Source organism: Oenanthe melanoleuca, chromosome 7 (assembly GCF_029582105.1).
Source record: "Oenanthe melanoleuca isolate GR-GAL-2019-014 chromosome 7, OMel1.0, whole genome shotgun sequence".
NCBI classification, from domain to species: domain Eukaryota; kingdom Metazoa; phylum Chordata; class Aves; order Passeriformes; family Muscicapidae; genus Oenanthe; species Oenanthe melanoleuca.
This window is the reverse complement of record NC_079341.1, coordinates 14,692,297-14,713,311: the sequence shown is the minus strand read 5'-3', so window position 1 is coordinate 14,713,311 and position 21,015 is coordinate 14,692,297. Positions and strand designations below refer to the sequence as shown.

The following is a 21,015-nucleotide window of genomic DNA, read 5'->3' as shown; positions in this document are numbered from 1 at the left end:
ACCAACTTGTCCACAAACAGCAACACAGAGCAATTTCCTAGTGTACAATGCCAATATTTAATTTCTCAGTGACTTGTTGACAGGTTAGGAAAACTATCACTAGAAATTTGTTCATAAAACCCAGCAATATCAGTAGGACTACAGTGCTGGCAACTGGAAATAAGGTGGATCTAAAAAACAGCTAGCAAGTGTGAATGCTAATTTAAAGAGTATTCATAAAGTGAGATCATCCAAAAACTCAGTCTTCCTGAGTCCTGTTGCTTTATAGCCAGGCATATTTATTTTCATCTTTTCTTAGCTATGCCAGTCTGTTTGGACTGGAATAGGAAAATTTGTGAGTTGGAAAATTTTAATACAGTGTGAGCAAAGCTTGAAATATAGTATAAGATTTGCTATTACAAAATATGGTTCTCTTCTGGGTGAAAGCAAATGTTTTTTGCTAGCTATAAACTTACGTATTTCTGACATCAGACATCTATTATTTTGAAAATATTTTATACTCCCATTGCAAATTCTGATACATCTATTTCTGATGTCCTGGTATACAAATTTCTACAGTATTCTACTGCCTTTTAAACCATTCAATAATGTAGGAATACTTAGAAAAATGACTTTCAAAGATTATAACAAATATGCAACACTTTGCCCAGAGATCCTTAACTTCTGATTAGTCTCAGTTCATCATTTCAGCTGTAAAAATAACATTGGTTCCACCATTTATGAATCTGAAATATATTACTATAAACATATTTCACTTGCTGCTTGTGCAAAACAAAAATCTTAAAACTCCATGCTCAGATGCTGAAGTACTTTGGAACTTAATATGAAATTTATGGGCATCTAAATAAAAGAATCAAGGAGAACTGACACACTCTGCAAGTAAATTCTCATGGGCCTGTGTCTGAACTACTCTCTTGGTTTTTGCCCAGGCAGAACTGCAGTTAAAGTCAGCTATGAAACACTCGTCTTCATTTCAGTTAAATGACATCTATAATTGTGCATTCTCACCCACTTCTGTAACAGGTTTGCCTGAGCACTGTGAGTATTCAGTCATGCCCTCAAGATTTGACAAATAAATTGCATTTCAGATATAACTTGTGTAACCGACACTAAAATATTTTCACTCTCCTTGAAAATGAGTAATAAGGAAATAATGAGTAGCCTAATGTTTGTATAAACAATTTTTCTGCTATAGGAAATTAAGTATATTTCCTCCTTCACTGTTGAAGCAGCATTGGTCCTCAACCATCCTATTTGGACACTAAATTCATTCAAGGGCTCAGAGAAAAGGAGAAAACTTAAATTTTGCAGCTTCAAACACAGCCCTTAACTTCACTCAACTGAACACTGAGAAAACTTTATTCAACTACCAATTGTATGAATAATCACCAGAATCCTTTTATTTATTTTCTGATACCAGTGAAAAATACATATGTGTATCAGAAGAACTGCCTTATTTCCTTAGGAATATGTTGCTTCAATAAGTATTGTGAAAGTATTAAATACAATTGAAACTATTTCTCCCAGGGTTGTTAAAAAACCCAATGGAACCAGCAGGTGTCTTTTTAGCAAGTAATATTGTTATTTCACACTCCCTATCATTCCATTATGATCATCGTCCTACTTAAAAAAAAATCCTCTTGTGATATTCAATAGGTAATTCTATAATCAGTCATTAACAGAACAAACAAGAAAAACAGATGCCTGATTTTACAGTATAAAAGAGGTGGTGAAAGATTCAATATGAAAGGATTCCTTAAATGAGCACATACATCTAGCTAAAAAAACCCTAGTAGCTGATAGCATCCCTGGCCCTGCTGCATCATCCAGCACCACTAGTAGAGTCATTTTTATTGGGCCAAATGCCTGTCTCTGCTTCTCAAAGAAAGAAAAGCTTTGTGTCATTTTAAGAACGCTAGTAAAAAATGCTATGTTTTTAATGTTTTTAGAACTTGAGTAAGTAGAAATACTAGAGATCCAGTTTTAATGATACAGGACATGAGTGCTCAGGCACAGAGCAGAACACCCAAAATAGCCTTATTTTACTTTACAAGGTATTTTTGATACCAAGCCTATGCTTATTCTACTACAGGAAAAGCAAAATCTTACAATACCTTCAAAAGAAAACCCTGGTTTCATATCTTTCTGATTATGATAACTGGAGAGAGAAAAGTTTGGTCTTTTCCAGCTTGAACAAGAATTGCAACAGCTCATCAATGTACATGTGTCAGCTGCAGAGCTTGTTTCTCAGTTAATGGCACCTATAATCAGTTTTCAGTAGAGGTGCAGAATTTGAAATGTGCTAGCATTATAGACAGACCAAAGATTTCCAGGAGCTGCCAGGAGCTCATCAACAGCAAAATGCACAGTATGACTGGTTTTCCATTCAGATTTAGACACACATAGAAAGATGAGGTTTAAACATCCACTTTTTAAAAGTATGAACAGTAAGGCTGGCAGGGAAGAAAGTGTTTAAAAATCCCAACCTATTATAATGATTTCCTGTTAACAGACTTTGACTCACTAATTTTTCTTTTGGCTCACCTTTCATCCTAAGAGCATAAACCAAATAACAACTTCCTGAAAGAGCTGCTGAAATTTCCTGCCCAGAAGCTATTTACTATTAAATCAAATAGAGGCATTGCATGTGTCATGGATGTAAGTACAAATATGGTACTTGCAAGAGTGCAACTGTGATGACTCTATGAGCATTTATTAATCATATTTTACATTATCAATTGTAAAAGCACTGTGGTCAAGCAGAAAATTCTATACTGTGCCACTACCTCTATTTTGGGGGTAGAGTTTCAACAGATGGCAATATAAAAGGATCTTCATATGGCTGTGAAACACTGAATCAAAAAGAAACAAAGCTTACCATCCTCAGAGGATGTAATGGAAAAATGCCCTTGAAATGACTCTCCTTGGTGGCTGAATCAGATTGAATTTACTACTTAGGTGACTGTAAACTAATACCTTTATCTAACAGAAATATGCCTGTGCCTAGCAGGCACCATCTGAATCCACATAAACACAGATGCATGGTTATTTTATAGAGTATAGCTTCAGCAGAATTCTTTATGTCATCATAAAAGAGAAGAACTGATGAAGCTCATCAGTAGCTTTTGAAGGAGACCAGGCAAGCACATGCATCTTTGAAGGGCATAAGGCAGAACCTCTAAATAGGGCACAGTGACACTCTCCCTATCCCTGTCCCATCCTCAGAATTCCACTTTGTCTCAACCTGTTTGGAGGTCTAGAGGACTTTGGTACATTACACAAAATTATAAGATTGAAGAATAATTAGAATCACTGTAACTTTGAGATTCTTATAATGGTATCTGTGTGACAAATAACCTTGAATTTGCCAGGGCAGATATACCACAGTTCAACTGGGCAGGTTGTATGTCTCTGTCTCCTAGTTACTTTTGCAGGATCATATAAGAAACAGCTTATTTGAGCTATGTAAACAAGCCATTCTTCTAAAATATGTGGGAAAACAAGGTGATAAATAGAAACAAATGTTAAGGTGAAAAGGGATTTTGCTAAGAGATCTGGTATCATTTTTTGCATTAGTCCAAGTAAGGCGTTGCATATATAAAAGCTTAGAATTTAAGCACTGGCAGAAAGATTTTTAAAATAAACAATGAGAACAAGATGAGTAAGGGAGTGTCCTGATGGTGGACCCATGAAATACAAACTGAGCCCTCCACTGGGACATTTCACCTCATTGGTAGTTGATGAATACACAGCACTGGCAATGGGGACACTGGAGAAATCCAACCCATCATAAGCTTGCTGAGTAAATGTCATTCAACATGTTGCACTCTACTTTAGAAATAAAAGGAAAAAACAGTCTTGTTGAGACAGAAAGCCCTTGATGTACTAAAACGCACCGACAAGTCCACAAGGTCAACTTTTCTAAATCTGATAAAGAGTTGCCAATCCTGTCTAATTACCATGTCAACATGACATAAGTCATTTATTAGGTCCATCAACAAGTCCAGGTTATTTTCCAAGTGTGATCTAGTTCACTCAGTGTCAGACACTGTGCTACACTCTGGCATGACAATGTTCCTCAGAATAACCTCCTGCTATTTTGAGTTATGCAGCTGTAACAACTGGAAAACCTCTTACAGGACACACTTAGGATCAAGAAACTGGCAAAAAACTTTGCAGTCACAGTCCTTTCCCACTGTTCTTGCCATACACAGCAGATCAGCCCAGGACTGTTCATATGCTGGAACATCACTGTGACCCTGTGCACTCCTGTTGAGCTGTCCTGAGGCAGTGCCCCAGAGCAAAGCTGTTCTACAAAGATCAGGATTTAAAACAGGTTCTAGAGCTCGGCCTAGTTAGGAGTGTAACGTTCTCTGTTCCTGTACCAGCTGAACAAAATGGGGTCTCATAGAGCATCCAAAGGTTAATCTCTACCTACTAATCCCCAAATAGCAATCCTCTGCTGTTACTGCAATGAGGACTGAACCTGAAATGCCCATACCTATCATTTCACAACGGGCACGAAGCCAATAGAGCAGACAGCAAATGATCAAAGGCCAAAAAAAGATTATCTTTTATAATCTGAAATATGATTTTGACTCTTGAGTAGTTTAAAACAGTTGCATTTACTTTCCAATTTTCATATCAAAGCAAAGAATTTGATACCACATCATTTGTATGCTTCATTTTGAACTATTTATTTTGATTTAGAAATAAGATCAAAGAATCCCTTTTTGCTTGATAAGTAAACAGTGGCATTTCAATCCAGTCATTATCATATGCATTCCTGAAGGATTCATCACTGTAAGCATCTAGACTATGCTGACCTGGGGTCACAGACATCATCTTCTACTGCACTCAGAGTTATATTTAAACCACACTTCAAATATTCTAAACTGTGCTGTACTGGTAATTACCCTTGCCCTTTCCCAAAGCAATGCCATCCATATACATATCCTTCTGTGTAGCCATCTTGAAAACCCTGGGCTTCCACGGGGAGGGAAGGGAATCTTTGCCACTACACTGAGTTTGATGGTTAAGCTTTGGTGGTGGGAGGGCTACAGAGGTGGCTTCTGTGTGAAGCTGTCAGGAGTTTCCCTTATGGTTGACAGAACTTGACTCACAAGCTTTTTTGCTTTATTTTCTCTCCCCTGCCCAGCTGAGGGTGGGAGAGGTAGAGTGGCTTTGGTGGGCACCTGGCATCCAGCCAGGATCAACCCACCACAGCAAGAGCAGCTCCCAGGGCTACTAACACAGCTGTTCTGGAAACACATCTCAAAGCAGCTATAAAAAACTTGCAGGGTCACAGTAGTGATTTTCTAGCATGTAAAACTGTTATACAGCCATTACTGGACTTTTTCTGTGTGGTTTGAGAAACTGTGGGAGACAGGTTATGGATACATCCCCTATGGCCACCTCCAGTCTGCAAATACCTATCAGGACAAGCAGAGATGGCCCAGCTACAGTAGGAGAGCAACAACCTTGTCCCACAACCCCTGGCAATTTTCTCCTGTCTGCAGAGTGAATGGGATAGGGTGGCTGTATTTACAAGTACCAATAAATAAGGGTTTTCTGAACTGCAAGGAGTGGTGAGGTTAGACAATGAGATCACACAGTAGCCTAACAAAGTTAGAGTGCAAACTTGTTCAGTTAAACCCATTGATATCCACTTACAGTGCAGCCACCTGCACCATTCCTCTACTATGGCTTTATCATTATATGTTTGCTAATCATCAATTTACAAATGCCAAGTCACACCCTATTATTAACTATAGCAGGGAAGAACTCTCTTTCACAATGTGGGCATTGTCATGGCCAGACCACAGTCACACCTTTCTGTTTGGCTGAGGCCACTTTTGTCTACAGGAGCCCATGTTCTTCTGGAAATATCCCAAAAAACCTTAAAGATTAATTTAACTTTTGTAGCTCTGCCAGCAGTCACATTTCTCAAGCTGAAAGGAACAGCTGTAGAGACACCACTGCATCATATGTTTTGAAAAATAAGGACTGGATTAATTTGTATTTTGCCTTTGATAGATTCATCACTAGCTGAGCTAATAGTGAAATGATTTTTCCTTTTAGTGCTATAGTGGTGACTTCTGACATGTAAGTGTTTTGGACTTCCTGCTACGTCTGACTCAAAGAATGCATGGCTCTGTAGCAAACTTAACCTGACATTTTAGTTCAATATTTAACAACTGATCTGTCTGGAGAGCTCCAAATCATTCATCATTATCTCATTCAAAATGACAGCATATCAAAAAGGGTGCTGCTCACTCCTGTTGTGTCCCTTTATTAGCAGACCTACGTAAGAGAATAATTGCAGATTATCACTTTACTGTAATGCTCCCTACCCTTTCTGCACTAATACCCATGGAAGTGCACAAATAGAAAATGATCACAAGAACTTGTAATTGTCTTCTCTGTTTAGCTTCTCTTTCTACTCTTCCATACACTAGAAAAGGACACCAGAAATGATTTACTACTTGATGAACATTTCTCAGGAACTCTCCAAAGTACAATGGCTAAACAACAGCTTCCTAAGTGGTGGAATTTAATTCTCATCCTTGATTTCATTTAACTTATGTACCTCTAAAGCAATTTTTTTCAGACCTACAGCACACATACTTTCAACTGTCCCATCCTGAAGGCAGAGTCCCATGTCAGTCAGAGCTCTCGTGGCAGCATCTTTCAGGATAGATGATAAGTTAGGACTTCAACTTAAGTGGCAATTTGCATCAAACTTAAATGATTTATAGGACTTATTTAGGATTTATAGGATTAAAATATCTACAACTCTTTTGTTTGTTTGTTTGTTTTGTTTTTGCAATACAGTCAAAATTGTGAAGATGCAGCCAGAAAATAAAAGAGATAGGAATAGATGACATGACCATTTTCTCTGGAAATCAAGATAAGAAAAGAACACAAATATGCACATGAACTAAAATGCTTAGTACTAAAGATATTCTAAGGAAAATGAAAATATTCCTAAAAAGTTAATATCTAGGACTAGCAAATTTCTCAGAGAACAAAAGCTGTGTCAAACGATTCAGAAAAAGTGGTATATGTTAATTTTTTGCTCCAAAGCAAAAAAAAACAACCAACCAAAAAAACCCCACAAAACAAAACAAAACAAAACATGTAAAAAATCCCCTCCAAAAAGCTCAAAATACTACCCAATGGCAACCTAGTGACTGTTTCAGTTGCAAAAAGCATTATGTTAAGGAGATAAATATATATCAAAGAATAGATGGGCAATAGCATCTGTAAGGGAAACTGAAGGTGAACAAAACCATGATTTGTTTCATGCCTGGTAAAACCCCCAGTCTTCAAGTTGTTCCCCACCTCTGTGAGGAGCTTTCCCTACAAATACAGAAAACTTGTCCAAGTTCAGGTTTTTTCCTCCCAAACATCCCATCCTCAGGAAGTACAGTAGTAAGAGGCTGTGGGGAGCCTACTCTTCACAGAGAATCCCACTGTTCTCCTGATGGGAGGAAAGTGTTTAACTAAATTGCCACTGGGACTTATTTTTAATGTAGAAACAGTTGCAGTGGTGTAATCCAACCAACACAGATGGCAATCTGTCTAATTTGTACAGAGCAATTAATAGCATAACAACACACTGTCAAAACAGGGCAATTAAAAAAAAATATCAAGAGCAGGTTTCCCTTTTGACTGGTTGTATTATTTTATCAAAAATTGAATGTAGTTTTTTGATACATTGCAGAGAAAAGAAAATAATTAATGCAATTCAGACCTCATAGTCTGGCAAAGGAAACACAAAACAGCTCCAGACAGTTTCTGGAAGAGAAAGATGGAGTTTGAAAAAGATGACGAAACTTTTGCTATCTGGACCTCAATGTTTGGCATTGGAGAGGGAGGGCATTATAAAATTATGTTACCACAGATGAATTCTTAATAGCTAAATTCTCTAAAGTCTTAGCTTTACTTAACTATACTTACATTTTACTTTGGCACTTGTCTGAGTTCTCATCATGTACACCTGGAACAGTAAGCTATCTTAAAGCTATTTTCGATACTTCAGAGAGTAAAATATTTATCAAATATTTTGAATCTCTTTCTGTTCAACAGTCCACCTTATATTTAGATCAAAGGCAAATTGCTACTGCTCTATAGCAGCATGTCTTGTTTACCTGAAGAGGCTACTTGGACTTAGCTCATCTCTCTCAAAACTAAAATGGGATTTGCTAGGTAAATCAACTCAATATTTGGCATCCACTGTCATTGCTAAGGACCCACAGGTAGTTTTGCAGCTCCTGTGAAAACATCAGGATGACAAATATCACTGATACTTTTTCTGAGTTGGATTTTTTGTTGTTGTTTTTTTGTTTGGGTTTTTTTTTTTTATTATTTTTAACATGTCAAAAAACTTATTCACCTCATGGCACCTAAGTCAAGATGTCTGGTGAAGAGGATAATAAATGGCTCCCTAGGCAGAAGCAAATTTATCAGCAGTAGTCTACTGGACTGCCAGTCAGGTAATCCACAGTAGGGGCCTTCTCCTGAATACCACTGTCAGCAAGTCCATGAAAGTCTCCTGTTTCATTCAGTAATACAACACTGACAGAGCAGAAACTCAAGCAATTCCACTGCTATTACTGTTGCTGACCTTCCTCGGATTACTCATTTGAAAGGTAAAAAAAAAAAAGAAAAAAAGAAAAAAAGAAGTGATGTTGAAGCACTAATGAGCTATGAAAGTCAGGAAATACCCAGGCCACGAGGCTTCACATTTCTGTAGGTGTGTTTTCCTATTAGAGCAACATTGTCTTATTCAGAAAGGAAAAATTTCTTATAAAGGTTTCTTGTGCTCAGAATTCACCCTTCGCCCACATCCATCCACTACTGCCATAAGAACATCCATACTTTTTAATAGCAAATTTCATAGGTTTTAAAAAAATACACCTTAGCATTCAGGGGCACCAGCTGTTTCACAGACCTGCCAATGCAATTTGAGAGTATCAAAACAAATCAATCCTGTACAAGAAAGCAAAATAAAGAGTTTAGCAAAGACAAGTTATGGATCACTATCACGCCACCAAATTCTCTCATACAAACACAAAAAAGGAGAAAGCAAGGGATGTAGAGAACAAAAAGTTGGCATTGACCTGATTTGTCAGAGATGCTGGCTGTGGCTGGCGTGGTGGAGCCCGTGTTAACCTTTGTGCTGTCCTTGGAAGAACCAGCTTTGGGCTTGTTTTTCGTTGCCTCTAGTGCTTTGACCTTCTTGGCATGTTTACTTCCTTTGTAGTGGGCCTCGGCCTGGCTCTACAAAGGAGAACAAATCAGGCTCACTTGTTTTTTGCACTTGTACACAATACAATAGATGACAAGGCAGAAAAGTGACACTTTCAATAGTAGGCACCATATTATTCCACCTAAAACGTTTTAATAGGTTTAGACTAACAGTTTTTGTGGATGCAAGTTCAAATGACAGGATTTTAATGAATACTGCATATTTTCATTAACTTGGAATAAGAGGCTCTAACATTACATAAAGCTCTGTCACTCCTAACATAATTCTGTACTTCTATGTTGCTTAAAGATTTAAAGGACTATACAAATGTAAACACATTCAATTCAGAAAGATGTTACTCAATTTCCCTGTGGTGTTCCCTAGTCTTTATTGCTTGCAGCTAGAAAGATGTACTGTGCTGAAACATGATTAAATAATCCAGTCTACCTTCTGTTTGATCTAGTAAAGATGTCATAAAATACTTTCACTTTCACACTAACAGCAACTGAGACAACTGAAAATTGAAAAAGTATTACTTCACTATTAGATCAAAAAAAGAAGGGTTAAAATGAGGGAACACCATAGCTGTAAAATTTAGTAGACCCAAGGGCAACATAGAAAAAGAAATACTTTTGAGTCTTGATTGCTTTATAAATTGTCTTGAATATTATTTTTTAAATTGGAACCTAAAGAACAGTGAGAAAAGGAGCTTTCAAAAAATTATTATTATTTATTTCATCTTAATCTGCCCAAAGAGAACAGTAGAAATATGTACTGAGATATTTTACCTTAAAACTATCTTCAGAAACTAGGTCAGTGTTTTTGAAGTTGCACAGCTAAATCTATAAACATAAATATCTGCCAATTTTTTTCAGTGCTCTTGAGTTCCCTTCATTGTTCCTGACTCTATATAATCAGATGCCTTGACAAATCAGTCTTGCTTTTGTTAGAAGCAAAACTAAGAAGCTACATACTTAATACAAACTCCAAAGCTTGGAAATTTCAGCTAATGAATTAAGTGTTTTTCTTGACTTCTCAATAAATTAATTGACCAAATAATGGGCAAGAAAAAGTTCTATCCAAAATAGTCTGTTTTCATTACAATGTACTCTTCAGCAATAGCTTTGCATTATTAATATTTCTGAACACAATTTTAAAACATTATTTCAGGCATACCACTAGGTGCCTCTATTGAAGGTTACATATTAACCAAAGAAGTTAATATTGTTGTTTACTTCAAATTAAAACACTCAGAGAAAGCATGCTTTTTCTAAGAACGTCTTGGCACCTGGCATGTAGAAACATCAGTGCAAGTAAACTTTCACTGTGTTCATGCAAAACCACAATCACTGTCTCTTCTCAATCAATTATTGACTCTTTTATTTAGTTCACTGTGTTAAATCAAGCAAGCCATGAAACAAGTCACATGCTTTTTATAAAGAGCAACTATAATAGCTGAGATGCTTGACCAGCATAAAAAGTGCTGCCCTACTGAGGAAAATTGTTTTAAGATCAGCAGAAATGGGCATTACAATTACAGGTGCCTTGGGACACATAAAAACAGCTTTATCATATGGTAGAGTAGAAGTGAAGAGCAGAAGCAGCTGGAGTGGGCAAGAGAACAGACAGCATGTTGGAGTCCTCACACAGGTTACTGGCACTGTTACAGATGGAGAATTGCTGCTAAAATAGAGGAGAGAAGTTCTTACACACCAGAACTTCTCAAGTGGTTATCCAGCCCGTGAAACACAGTGCTTTCCACCTCAGAAGAACAGTGCATGTTGTGGGTGCATCTTTCCTTTCATAGGAGATTTTAGTAAGCAAGCATTCAATAAGAAAGGCTGCTAGATTAGTTTTATTTAGAATTCCTCTGAAAGTGAGATGTCTTTTAAAAACTTTGTTATAAAAACAGTGAAGAGTTTACTCATCAATTGCTGTTTAAATATTTCTTGAGTTTAAAACCTTTGAAATATTAACACACATACAAACACAATTTAAGGCTCATGAAGGAACAACTAACCAGCTATACCACTAGTACTACGTGCACTACTTAAAGGGACACTTGTCAACTTCTGGGCTGGATGTCTCCAGTTCTGAACGTGGGCAGAGGACACAGTCCTGTTTGTGCCCTGCCATGCCAATGTGCCTCATGAGGCACAGGAGTCCTGCCCTGTCTCTCTCCACCTTTGCTGGGTTTTGTCCATTTCTCTTTAGCTTTGCAGTTGCCACATGATGCACCAGAAGGGGTGTTTTCCACCAATAGCATTCCATAAACTATTCACACGTTGTAGGGTACAAAAAGTGGAACTAAAAATTGGGGTGAATATATATACCCAGTCCATTCCAATACTTTTAACTGCAAGATTGTCCATTCAAGCATTCTCAAGTTGATGATGTCCCTTTAAATATTTGAACTCTATGCTCTGTGCATATGTGTGCTGTTGATAGGATCATATGCTGCCTGAGGCCAAAGCTGTGACATTAGAGACATAAATGCACTCAAGAGAAAGACTTAGTAAGTCAATTCCTTGATAATAAGCCTTTCTGCTGATATTTGCAATAATAATGCCTGCAATATCAGTAATAACCTACTACAGTCTTTGATTCCCTTCATTCAATCCTCATACAGTGTACATGAGACCTGTTGAGAACAAACAAGCCCAGGCAGAATTAAAATTAAGATTTCCATAATAACAAGTGAAGCTTCACCAAAACATGATGAATGGACTATTTTTTAAGCTTTCTAACTATCATAATCTATCAATTTCTTAGTTGTACTTTATATGGCCAAAAAGCATTGCTATGACCAACCTAAGCAGGGGTTTGGAAATGCCATCCTTCAATACTGCTCAAACTAGACCATATTCCTTTGGGGGCAGGGGGGATTCTCCAGGCTGGATTTTAAAATAGGGGATTGTTAGGGAATGCAAAAATTTACCTTTAAAAATTGTTTCAGTGTCTCACTTAGTCAGTTAAGTATATACAATTTTTTTTCTACATTGACTTTGCCAATTTTCAGTTCCAGGGGCTGGATATTGTTAAACCTTTGGTTTTTAGGCTTTTTCTACTCATCTCTGTTCTGAGAATAGAGACACAGAAACTCTTTCCAACATGAAGTTAGAGAAGCATTCCTTAAAGTATTGAAGCAATTTCTCCTAACCACCTAAGCATTATTTTCTAGTCCTTTCAGATAGACTTGAAGTTCAGAGTTTGCTTTTCATGCACTGTGGGATAATCATTTGATTCAGCTGCCTTTTGGTAACTGAAATGCTGCATCACCATGTTACATAAACCTTTGGAGTTTTCTGGAGTCACAGCAAGCAAAAGAAAAAAGGGAACTGAGGCAATCTGAAATTGGAACTCAAGTTCTGATTATTACTGATACCAATTATTGTGATTATTAATTTCCTGATCATTAATAACTCTAATTTTATGAAATATTTGCAATAGCACCAAATTAAAAGCAAACATATTTGTTCCAAGTCTCACTTAAAACTTGCTTATGACCCAGATACAGCAGTAGAGCAGAGGTTATGAGCTTTGTAGACTATATCATTGAAATACTGGACTTATCTTAGAAATAAACCATTACATATGCAATCTTTATTTTCAGTTAAGACAAGAAGCTCAAAATTTATTTTCATTTTCTCTGGTAATCCAGAGGAAGTTGTGTACACCTAGGGTTCAAAAGTCATTGTGCATAAAAGAAAGATACTTTACCAATTTTAATATAAATCCCCACTAAATTACAAAGTTAACTTAAGAGTAAATATCATTGAGATACAATATTTTAAATGGATACTGAAGATACTTTTTGATCATCATTGAGTACAACTAATTAATGCAAATTCTGTGTCAGCAAAAAAATATTTGAGAAAATTAAAAAGATTAGGAAAAACCAAAATTAAAATCTCTTACCTGAAAATATCACTCTATACTCATGTACTATAATGATTTTAATTGCAAAATACCTTATTCCAGTGTATACAGCTGCATTTAATTCATTCTACAGTAAAATAATTTATCTGTGCCACAATTCAAGATTATTTAAATATTTCTTTTTCATTTCCAGAAGATTAAGTTACATCTATTGCTTATATTGTCAGTATTAAACCTCAAAATTGAATTATCATTATTACAATTTTAAAATTAAATGCATAATAGGTTAGGAGAATACTTTCTGAGAAATTGAAATAAGAAAATATTTCTATGGAAAAACTTTACCTGAAAAGAAAGTTTAATCATGAATTGAATCTAAAACTGTAATCTACTAACTTGATATATATATACATTGCAATATTTTTAAAAAGAACTGGCCTACTTGCTAGACAGCACAGAAGGCCATCAAGTACTGGCCAGTAAGGCTTAAGGAAGAAGAAAAGCTTTAAGCTACCATAAATGTGATATTATTAATCAGAATGAAAAAAATACCTGACAGGCCAAATTCCAAAGAAGTGTTTATGCATTTGTCTAGCATACTACTTTTTCATCAATGGGATGCATATTTTATGACACTAAAAAAAATATGTCTATATATTTTTAAGGCCATGGCTTAGTGAATAGCTGCAAATTAAGTTGTTAAAAGTCAAGAATATAATTGACGGACAATTATGTAGTTTTTCCCCATAATTTTTCTATTTTACACACCTTAAAATTTATACACCTTAGTTCTACCCACAGTCTTTTATTACCAATTAAAAACCCTCAACCAATCAAAACTTATGAAGGTTTTAATTTTTAAGAAAGTCTCTATGCTATAAGGATTAATGACTTTGCTGTAAAAATGGATAACTTTTTCTGCTCTTAAAATTATCCAACTGCTATATTTTGCTTTAAATCTGCATTTAATTGCTACTTTCAACTAAAAACTATGGATTAATTGATAGCAGTATTACCTTTAAGAAAACTCTGAATTACATGCAAGACTGTAGTACAAAAGATAACAGAATTTTCCCCATCAGGAGCAATGACTGACACTATATTTGAAATCCACATGATTCATTTTGACAGCTCACAGGTGACTGAGTTTTAGAATCTACTTGTGATGTGAATGACTAATTAACTGAATTTATTGCTACACAAAGAAACATTAACCTGATGAAAGGCTTGGGTAAGTCTAAAGGTTCAGTGTGTATATGTGTGAGATCAAGATTTTCAGGTTTATTCATGATCAGCTGAAGTAGCCCTTCATTAGATCTTAATGGAAATCAGGCAATTGTACCATCTAGTCTTTAGCTGAATGCTTGAATCTGCTACCACATCACCCAGTCTGGCAATTAACATACACAGTTAAATAAAAGTAGATCTGCATGGACAGAAAGAAGAAGAAATGCAGAAATAAAGGGAGACTGCAGCATCCGTGTGGGAAATGCAGGTTCTTGCCTTGAGCTCTGCAGGATTAGGTGAGTGCCATAAATAAATGGAACTGAAAATGGTGCCTCACAGCTCCTATTTCTTCTTGCTTGCCTAAAGCAGGAATTCCACCCTGGATAGGAAATACTCTCAACAGCAATTCTAACTCTCACAGGCTGCCTGGTGAAGTGGTGGAGTCACTATCCCTGAAACTGTTTAAAAACCGTCTGGGTGTGGCACTTGGGGATATGGTTTGGTGGTGAACATGGTGGTGGCTGGACTTGATTATCTGAGAGGTCTTTTCTACCCTCTATCTCAAATTCTTTCTCAAATCCTGTGTTCATTTGGTGTTGATACAATTGGTAATCTCTAATGAAAAATATTTTGTTGAAAATACTACAAAAGCCTCTGCCATAACAGTTCAACCACAGAAAATGAAACAACTGAAAGACTGAACAGATACATATAATAATCCTGAATACTTCCCTTCTATTATAGAGTAGTTACAAAGATGATTTTTCTCCCTGCATAACACAAAATAATTTTCCATAAATTCAAGCTAAAAAAAAAAAACAAAAAAACCAAAACACCCTAAATATAGTCATAACTTATATTGTAAAAAGAACACCTCTCAACCTGTGTTCCTGTCCACTTTATACATCAAATTGAGTATGATGGTCCTGGTAGAGAAGGAAACTAACTATGCAAAACAGGAGCAAAGAGGTATTCATGTTCATAAGATATTGTTATTTTAATTCACAGCAGATCCTAAACTAGAAAGCTCTCTTAACAGTAAGGAGTCTACAAAATGTTCGATTGCTTAGTTTGTCTGTTAGAACCACTCTGTAAGAGTATGCACATTTATTTGAGTATATAAATTATGAAGAATTTAGACTAGAATCATAACTCTAATAAAAAATACATTATAAATTAGGAAGAAGCACTGAAAAAATAGTTTTATCTCATTTGTTATTAATAATGTAATTGAGGAAATCTGCAAACCTGGCGTGTTCATCTAGTTTTTACACGAAAGCTATGCATTAGTTTTTCAGCTCCATCCTTACAGATTTCTAAAACCTAACTGCTCAAAATAGCAAAAGAATATAGAAAAAACAGGGAGCTGTGAATATCAGCTATGTTATAAGGAGTCAACTCATATTTTAAATACCTTACCAAACTTAGTTAAAAGCTCCATTAAAAAGCTGTTATTTGAACAGAACTTCCATCATGTTCTAACCCTGTACCCTATAATCATGTGGTATTTCTGTCATGTTGGAGCTAACAACTTTCATCATTTTGTCACTTCTGTCTACAAAACAGAAAATTACCTTCACAATTTCCTGAGATTTATGCTTTTAATTACCTCCTATCTGCTCCACTACCCTCCATACTCAAAGAATCAATATAGTCTTATAAATAAGGAAAATGTAAAATGTTTGACAGAAGAAAATGACAGTTCTGTAGATTTTTATGCTATGCTATTGATTATTTTGTTTATTATCCTTTTGACAGCATGAATTATTTATTTAAATCTGCAAAGTCAACTTTTGGTAATACTTGGCTAAACTTAAAAAATTTACCTTCTGGCTTTTTAAAAAGGTGAGGACTAACATCTCATCATTTTTATTAGCTTTAAATGCAATCAACAATAATCTGACCTTCATTTTCTCTTAATGCCAAATCATTACATCTGTTTTTCTGATATGCCTACAAGGTATTTCCTCCTGATTTTTGAGGTGACACCAAAAATCAGGGCTGACTTGCAGTCATTGCCCACACAGCAACACACTGTGCAAACACAAGTTTGTTTTCAATCCAATTATACCCTATGAACAAGATGGTGCCCACCAGGCTGTACCACAGACAAAGATATTTCTATAAGAAACAGGAAGTGTGCAGAGGGAAGCAGAAACTTATTTTAGGTGTGATCAACAGATGACAAAGTCTGTTTACAAAGAGCACACATCAAACAAAAATCAGAACAATAACACTTGGGCTGCCAGCATCATGTATTTGCAAGCTTGGACTGTGGCCTGGCTGCTGGAAAAAAGGAATGGATTAGTACTGGCATTATTGTACAGTGCTGAAGCTCCCAAAGCTCTGTGGACTACCAGAGAATCCTCTGGGTTGGAAAGGGTCTTTAAGAGCAAGTTCTAATGTTAACTCAGCACTGCTGTGCTCACCACTAAAACATGTCCCTATACTCCACCACCTCCCTGCACAGTCTGTTCCAGTTTGACAACTTCCTTTTGGTGAAGAAAGTTCTCCTGATATTCATTCTAAGCCTCCCCTGGCCACACTTGAAGCAGTTTTTTCTCATCCTATCACTTGTTTCCTGAAGAAGAGACTGACACCCACCTCATTACAACCTTCTTTCAGGTAAGCAGAGAAAATTATAAGGTAACCCCTCACCCCCCTTTTCTCTAGGCTAAACAATCCCAACAACATCAAGACTAAATAAATAAAATAAAACTAATGGGAGAGAAGAGCAGAGGAACTACTTGAATACAAGGTAATGATTCAGGTTAAGGAGAAAAAAGCAATTCTGCAGAAACCAACAAATATATTTCCAACTACAGCTCACTTTTCCCTTATGGCTGCAATCTACAGTGTCAGATGCCATAACAGAATAGACATCTTGGGGCCAAAGGTCCACAGCTGCTGAGACAGTTATTGCCACACACCAGTTGAGGAAAATGCTGCAGATTCATCTAGTGGCCAGAAGGAATAAGAAAGAATGAGCCAGGGGTAGGCAGAGAAGAAGTCTATATAGGATAAAAAAGATACATTTTTTCCTCTTGCCCTCTTGCTACTGGATCCTCTCACTGCTATCATATGTATTCAGTAAACTCACTGTTGTGGTTTAAATATGGTATTCCCCAAATTAATACTTCAGCTAAAATCATGAGTCACTTCCCTTCCCCCCTCCAAATGGAGGCACAAAAGAAAAACATCCCAGGTTGATATAAGAACAATTTAATGGAAACAGCAATGAGATAAGAAGATGAGCAGTAAGAGCAACAATATTAATAAGAAAAAGTAAAAGAAAAAGAAACTCCCAACAATAAATAATACAAGACTTCTCCATTTGCCACATTTATCTGAGTGGAAGGAACCCCTTCATAAAGAGAGTCCCTTTTGTCCACTCCTAGCAAGGATGTGAGGTGGTGTAGAGCAATCTCCAGGATCTGGCCATGCCTCTCCCAGCTACTGCAAAAAATTAGCCCTGTCCTGGGCAGAACCTGGACACTTGCTCAATGATTTTTAGTTTTGCTAGAATGTCTGTGGTATATATAATTGTTATCACCATACAAACCTATGTTATTAATCACAGAATTCGTAAAAAGAAAAAAAAAAAGTATTTCTTCAAAGATTAAGCTAGATTTTTTACAGCATATCTTGCTTCCTCTTGGTGGAAAACACATACCCTAAAAATCTGACTCACAATCACAATCTGTTCCATGGAGAGGATTCTTCCTCTTCTACTGCCTAGTCTCTCATGGTAGTAAATATAACTGAGTATTTCTCCTTTTTCCTGAGCTGGATTATAACACAAGACCATAGCTTCAACTTCATTGACACGTTAGTCATTGCTGCATGGAGCACATGCTGTGTCACCACCATGAAGAAATGAAAAAGTTACATGGTGTTTACTGATAATTTGATGCAAAGATGGAAATACCTGTGTTTATTCCAAAGCACTGAAGCACATCCAATTGCAACTGTTAATGGAAAATATTGCTTTTTTCTTGTTTAAAACTATTTTCAAAAAGAGTATGTTCCTCTGCATAACAGAATGAAGTTTATGCAAATTAGAGTAAGTATCTCATTGACAATACTGTTTAATCAAACTAATTAACTATCAATCCTCATAACACTATCATTCCTAAAATGGGATTTCTAAATTAATTCAACTTGACTTCCAGTATCTACCATCATTAAAAAATTTTAGGAAAGAGCCCTTTCTCTATTCCCTCCTAACAGTTCTAGAGGCAGGCATCCCATAAAATTTGGCGTGTCCTCAGGTGTCCTTTGTCAGTTAATCAGCCTGTTGTGGGTGTCCCAGACACCTCAGCACAAGGAAAAGATTGCAGGCAAGGAAACAAATGTTCTTCTCACAGATGAATACCCACTGTCTGTGTGTTTCTTGTGCAATTGATAAACCACCAGAATGAGGTCAGCATCCTCAAACACCATGCAAGTGAAATTCATTAGGGAGAATAAAAATAAAAAAAAAAAAACAACCAAAAAAGACACTCTCTTAGTTTCATTTTGCCATTTTTAGTTCATTTAATTGCATAATTTAGGTCAGAGAAAGTTCAAAGGCATGAAATGCCTATCAACAACAAGAGCTATGCCAGCCTTGTAGAGTTATAAGCAACTGCAAATGTGGAGTGAGTGTACAACAAATCTAGCTCTGCAATGTGCTAGACTGAAGTTTTAATGCAGAATAACAGAGGCTACTCAAAAGCATGCAGCATGGTGGAATCAATTTCCTGAGAGGTTCAGCAGTTACAAGGTTCACACCTATGTGACTCCCTTCTTCCCCAGTCAGCAAACAAAGCATGGATTGTAAAGATTATTCCATACCCTGAGCATAATTTCACATTATTTTTGGTCCAAAGGGACCAAAAGAAAAACACATGCAGAGTCCAGAATTTTTATTTCTGCACAGGAGCTTCAAAAGCTAAGAAAGAACTGTGAGTCTGCAGAGCTTGGTTGAAACCCCACTACCATTGCCCCAGTGAAACAATAACAATTAACACATATTAATAACAAATAACACGTTATGGAGAGGGGGCTGTCTATCTGGATAGGCCAGAATAACATCCAAAGAAAATAGGATCTCATTCTCAGAAAAAAAGATGCAGCACGTGCTCAGATAAGTAATTCTTAAGCTTAAATGGCTGAACCTCAAGAAAAATTTAGAATCTTATGTACAGCTTCTCAGGAGAAGCTAAACAACCCAGTGAAAGGCTAGAAAGCTTTTAAAATTGAAGTACTGCACTATGAAGATCCATTCTCCAAATATTCCTGGACGTTGAGGTTATGAAAAAATTGTGAAATTAGATTTATATTTAATTATCTTCTGGTATTTGTAACATTGCTCTAACCTTAGCACTTTCCAGAATCAAATTTCTTTGCTGTTTGTGAATGGCCTGGCAAACTCAACTGCTGTAGAAAGTAAGGTGCTGCAATTCAGCATGCAAAATATCACAGTCATGGTGCTTCATCCTTCCTTACAACCATTCATTTCAAAAGGATTATGATATTTTCTAGTAACTACAACTGAATATATTTATCAAATTTAAGAAGAAAGAGCACACCACCCTATTGAATACACCTGGCCCGGAAAAAGAAGTGTGCCTATAATTTGCCATGATTTTGTGATGCCAGTATTTAAAGCAGAATATGATATGCATCTTTTGTTCTACTTTGCAAGTCTAGACAGGAAAAATTGCTTGGTTGACAGATGTGCAAGATGATATAACATTTCAGCTCCTCTTTTGTTTGTTTGTTTGAAGCCACTCAGTTGTGATTCCATTTTTCTGCCTGAAGTGCTGTTTGTCCACCTGAGTGTCAGCACAGACAAAGTGAGTGACTTCTGGGGACACATCATCAGAGGGACCCTGCCCTCAGGAGGAAAGGGAAGAGTGAGGACAGCCTGAGCTGCCCCACTGGTGATGGATCCACCTCAGGAGCACGATCCATGAAGCCAAAAAAATTTTTAAAAATGTTATAAGTTCCTTGATTTAACCAGTAAAAGGAGATACCTGGACCAAATATCAGAACAGAAAATATTTTTCCCCTTAAATCTTAACCTTAAAGCAGAAAGACAAGCGAACTGAAATTAAAATAATGACTTCTGAGATAGTTAACTAAGCAGATATTGCCACTTCAAAGGAAGTTTAATAAGCTTGTCAAACGATGACAGATTTAGAAATCAATTTGAAGCTAAGATAGCACTGCTTCAAAGTCCTTACCAGCCTAGACAAGAAAAGCAAACTAGGAAAAACACTTTACAAGACACTTTCCAAAGTGCAATGTTAGAGGCAGAGAAAGTGAAAACCAGGGTAATGGGTATGGGTGCTTTACTGCACATCCCTAGGAGCACAAAATACTCAAAGGCTTTGAGGAGGTTTCTGAGACCAAATTTATGGCAGAAAAAGATATAATATTAACACATCACTCAGGAATTTGTTCTTACCATCGAGATTAAAAAAAAAAATAATCTGGGAGTTTGGGTTTATTTTTATTAACTTAATGACATCATTAAAGGTCTCCAGGAATAAATATATACTCCTTAACTATCAAAGGTCATATTTTTCTTAGATATAGTGTCCTTGAATTTCTTTAATTTTCAAGCTACTTAGGAAAAAACATTAAATAGTTATATAGTTTTAAAATAC

General features: G+C 36.3%; 1 protein-coding gene across 6 annotated transcripts in view; it reads right to left on the bottom strand.

Annotated features, from left to right (window-relative positions):
• The window catches only part of ZNF385B (zinc finger protein 385B), a 144,402-nt gene that overhangs the window by 13,023 nt on the left and 110,364 nt on the right, over positions 1 to 21,015 (bottom strand). For all 6 annotated transcript variants that reach the window (XM_056496737.1, XM_056496738.1, XM_056496742.1 and 3 more), the window contains one exon: positions 9,126 to 9,285. In XM_056496737.1, coding sequence (XP_056352712.1) covers positions 9,126 to 9,285 — 160 coding nt within the window. The remainder of the gene's footprint in view (positions 1 to 9,125; positions 9,286 to 21,015) is intronic.